This window comes from Electrophorus electricus, chromosome 5, assembly GCF_013358815.1.
Source record: "Electrophorus electricus isolate fEleEle1 chromosome 5, fEleEle1.pri, whole genome shotgun sequence".
Taxonomy (NCBI): domain Eukaryota; kingdom Metazoa; phylum Chordata; class Actinopteri; order Gymnotiformes; family Gymnotidae; genus Electrophorus; species Electrophorus electricus.
The window spans coordinates 29,718,055-29,722,030 of NC_049539.1; the positions used below are offsets into that span (position 1 = coordinate 29,718,055).

Here is a 3,976-nt window from a genome sequence, read left to right on the forward strand (position 1 = left end):
GTTTATGACACACCTGAATTACCCTGCACACACACACACAGAGTTAAAACTCTATACAAATCATACAACACCAAGATAATGATGAAAAGACTGCAGAGTGTGATGTCAGAGAGAACACTGATTGGTTGCAGTGGAAAACCATATTAACACCAAGTCAACCTGATCTGAACAGCCCAGTATAACCTTGTAGAAGATAATATAAGCCAGTACAACCCAGCACGGCCCAGTATAACCTTGTATAAGATAATATAAACCAGTACTGCCCAGCACAGCCCAGTATAACCTTGAATAAGATAATATAAACGAGTACAGCCCAGTATAACCTTGTATAAGATAATATAAACCAGTACAGCCCAGCATAACCTTGTATAAACTAATATAAACCAGTACAACCCAGCATAGCCCAGTATAATTTAGTATAACCCAGTACAGCCCATACAACCATACAACCTAATTCAAGACTTGCACTTACCTCTGAGTGGGAAACACGGAGGAATTAGACGTCTGGCCGGAGCGATTAACAGGTGAAATTACCAGTTGGCGCTTGTCAGTCACACACTGATTATATATGGTCTACACACACACACACACACACACACACACACACACACACACACAATCAGAAGTTAAACCTTCAAGTTACAGAACTCAGGCGAGCTGCTTATAAAACCAGCACGCACTGGTATTGCGGTAACGCAGTACGCAGACAGGGAGTAACCCGCAGGCTGTGCGGCTGCTGTCTCCGGTACCGGTACCGACCACTGCGTGCACGTACCGTGCTGACGTCCAGCGGGATGGTGAAGACGATGAGGAAGCACAGGAACCACGCCAGCAGCGTGGCGAACAGCACCATGCGCTGCTGCCTGCGGAAATCTCCGTAGCGATGCAGCAGGAACAGCGCGAGCAGAAACGCCACCACCACCTCCACGCCGAGCGCGAGCCCACTCATCCCGCCCGCGCGCGCGCGTCCGTCCGTCCGTCAGCGCGCGGTCCAGCGGACGGTAGTGGAGCTCTCGCCCCGCGCTCAGGCTGCGTAAAGCTGCGCAGTTAAACTAAAACAAACAAACAAACAAACAAACACACACACACACACACACACACACACGTTTCACCGACCCCGACCGTGATCGTAAATTCAGCTTAAACGTTCTGTCGTTAAAGTTCATCTGACGTCAGAGGACACGTCGTGTCGGTGAGACACGTCAGCTTGTCCTCGGCCAGCTCACCGCACACGTCCAGTCAAACCTTAACTACGGTTACATTACAGCCCTGTGGTACTTTTAAACACTTTTAACTACCAAAACGTTACATTACAGCGGCTATCTTACGGTTTAACACATCCGCTGACGACAGAAAACTGCGGTTCCGGTCTAAGCCGCCGCACGGCGTGCCGAAGTACAGCAAGTGATATTTTTGTGTACAAAGCGTTTGGTAAACTTACGTGAGCAAACTGCTTCCTGTTTCGATGTGATTCATGGGATATGTAGTTTTTAATAAATATACGCACACTCGTCACAGTCAATGATAACGTTCAACATGAAGACTTTTATTGACTGATTATAAATATAAAACCTTGCAGAAATGTAATATGGAATGAATTTCAGTTTTTGAAAATGAACATGTTGTAACTTTACAAAATGTAAGCTTACACTTTACACAATTTAATTAACATGTACAGTAACATTATGTTTCAAATGTCTAAAATGAAATTAAAAAGAAATAAATAAATAACATAAAAAATCACTTGACAGTTGTGCAGTATCACTGCATGGTGAACAGCTTTATGACAGTAAATGTGGGATTATAAGTATTGTCCTGTTTCCTGTCATAAATGAAGATATTATTCACAATATATAGAATAAAACGTCTAACACATCTAAAGAGTCACCGTGTAACATCTAATATGGGTAAAAAGCCCACTCACTTCATGGCTGTGCACACACACACACAGACACACACACACACACACACACACACACACACACACACACATGCACACTGACACACCCACACATACACATGTGCACACACACACACATTTACATTTCACATTTACGGCATTTGGCAGACACTCTTATCCAGAGCGACTTTCAAAAGTGCTTTGTCATTTACTCATAGAATACATCCTAGTACAGTAGGTCAGAGTCCAACATACCAATGAACTAGAATACTGTAGAATACAGGGATCAATGCTGATGACTAGAAGTGTGAAACACGTATAAGCTCTATAAAAGACAATGATAAGTGCAATTGGGCTTTCACCATTGAGCTCATGTATGAAGGGGCTGGTCCATTTTTGGCTTTGTAGGCGAGTATCAAGGTTTTAAATCTGATGCGTGCAGCTACTGTTAGCCAATGAAGGGAGTGCAGCAGTGGAGTGACGTGTGAACTTCAAAAGATTGAGGACCAGTCATGCTGCTGTGCTCTGGACAAGTTGTAGAGGTCTGATGGCTCTTAGAGGAAGACCAGCAAGTAGTAAGTTGCAGTAGTCGAGCTTTAAGATCACAAGAGACTGCACAAGCACCTGGGTAGCTTCCTGTGAGAGAAAGGGTCGAATCCTTCATATGTTTGAAAGGAGAAATCTGCAGCACACACACACACACACACACATATACACTCACACACACACACACACACACACACACACACACACACACACACACACACACATCTTATGCAGAACACCTCAGCTCTGACTCAGTACTTCCCCAAATCCACCGCACAATCTTAGCAGTGTTAGTGTATATTAATGTATCATTTTATTCCCTTATATTATTTATCCCTTTTTATAGTCTTATGAGTGTTATGACATAATTTAATTTATTTTAAGAGGTTAATCGATTGATTTTTACTGAGACAATGTCTGTGAGATGTGTGGATGTTTGTTATTTGTGTTTGAACAGCATTGAATAAAATATCACTCATTCTAGCACTACCGATTATGGTATTTTGGAGTTTATTTAAACTTACTGATAAGTGTTGAAACACAATATCAGCAGTGAAGTTTCTCTCGCTCTGTTACGGATATTAGGAGAGCTGATATGTTATTTTAGTTTCATTTTTAATTTCAGAGGAGCTGGGTAAAAAGCAGAGGTCCATTCTGTGCATTGTTCTGACATTTAAAACAAGAAAATTACAGGCGTTTTTTGCACCCCATAAAACAGTTGTGTGTGTGTGTCAGAGCTGTGAGCTTGTGTGTTTTTGTGTGTGTTTTTGTGTGTGTATGTGCGTGTGTGTAACTAATTGATTGAAACACACACACACACACACACACACACACACACACACACACACTCACACACACCGGCCAATGTCTACTGCTGTATAGGGAGACGACGGGTGGGAGCTCACAGCCAGGGAGTTTAGTAGAAATACACCGCTTCTCTAACCTTCTCTCTCATGTGCGGTTGGATTCCACACCAGACACATGTTAAGAGGTTGGCTCGCCTCATTATAACAATATTATAACAATATGTCAGATTATGAGGAAATAGGAAAATATTTACTTGTTTCATATATTAGACAGAAAGTTGAAGTTCTACAGATTGGCCACTAGATGGTAATGACTTTTCATGTTTGTATGATGGCAGCTCCGTCATGTCATTGGTGGCTCTGTAGTGTTGGTGATGACGTGTCTGTAATGTTGGTGATGGTGGCTCTAGTGTTGGTGATGGTGGCTCTGTAGTGTTGGTGATGACATGTCTGTAGTGTTGGTGATGACGTGTTTGTAATGTTGGTGATAGTGGCTCTGTAGTGTTGGTGATGACGTGTGTAGTGTTGGTGATGACATGTCTGTAGTGTTGGTGATGGTGGCTCTGTAGTGTTGGTGATGATGTGTATGTAGTGTTGGTGATGATGTGTCTGTAGTGTTGGTGATGGTGGCTCTGTCGTGTTGGTGATGATGTGTCTGTAGTGTTGGTGATGGTGGCTCTGTAATGTTGGTGATGATGTGTCTGTAGTGTTGGTGATGGTGGCT

General features: G+C 42.9%; 1 protein-coding gene across 2 annotated transcripts in view; it reads right to left on the bottom strand.

Annotated features, from left to right (window-relative positions):
* Positions 1-1,416, bottom strand: part of lmbrd2a (LMBR1 domain containing 2a) — a 10,162-nt gene extending 8,746 nt beyond the window's left edge. For both annotated transcript variants that reach the window (XM_035526503.1, XM_035526504.1), the window contains exons 1-4: positions 1,329-1,416; positions 776-1,052; positions 473-573; positions 1-23 (exon numbers count right to left, since the gene is read on the bottom strand). The exon at positions 1-23 is cut by the window's left edge and continues 76 nt beyond it. In XM_035526503.1, coding sequence (XP_035382396.1) covers positions 1-23; positions 473-573; positions 776-949 — 298 coding nt within the window. In that variant the 5' untranslated portion in view covers positions 950-1,052; positions 1,329-1,416. The remainder of the gene's footprint in view (positions 24-472; positions 574-775; positions 1,053-1,328) is intronic.
* Positions 1,417-3,976: the final 2,560 nt, after the last annotated feature.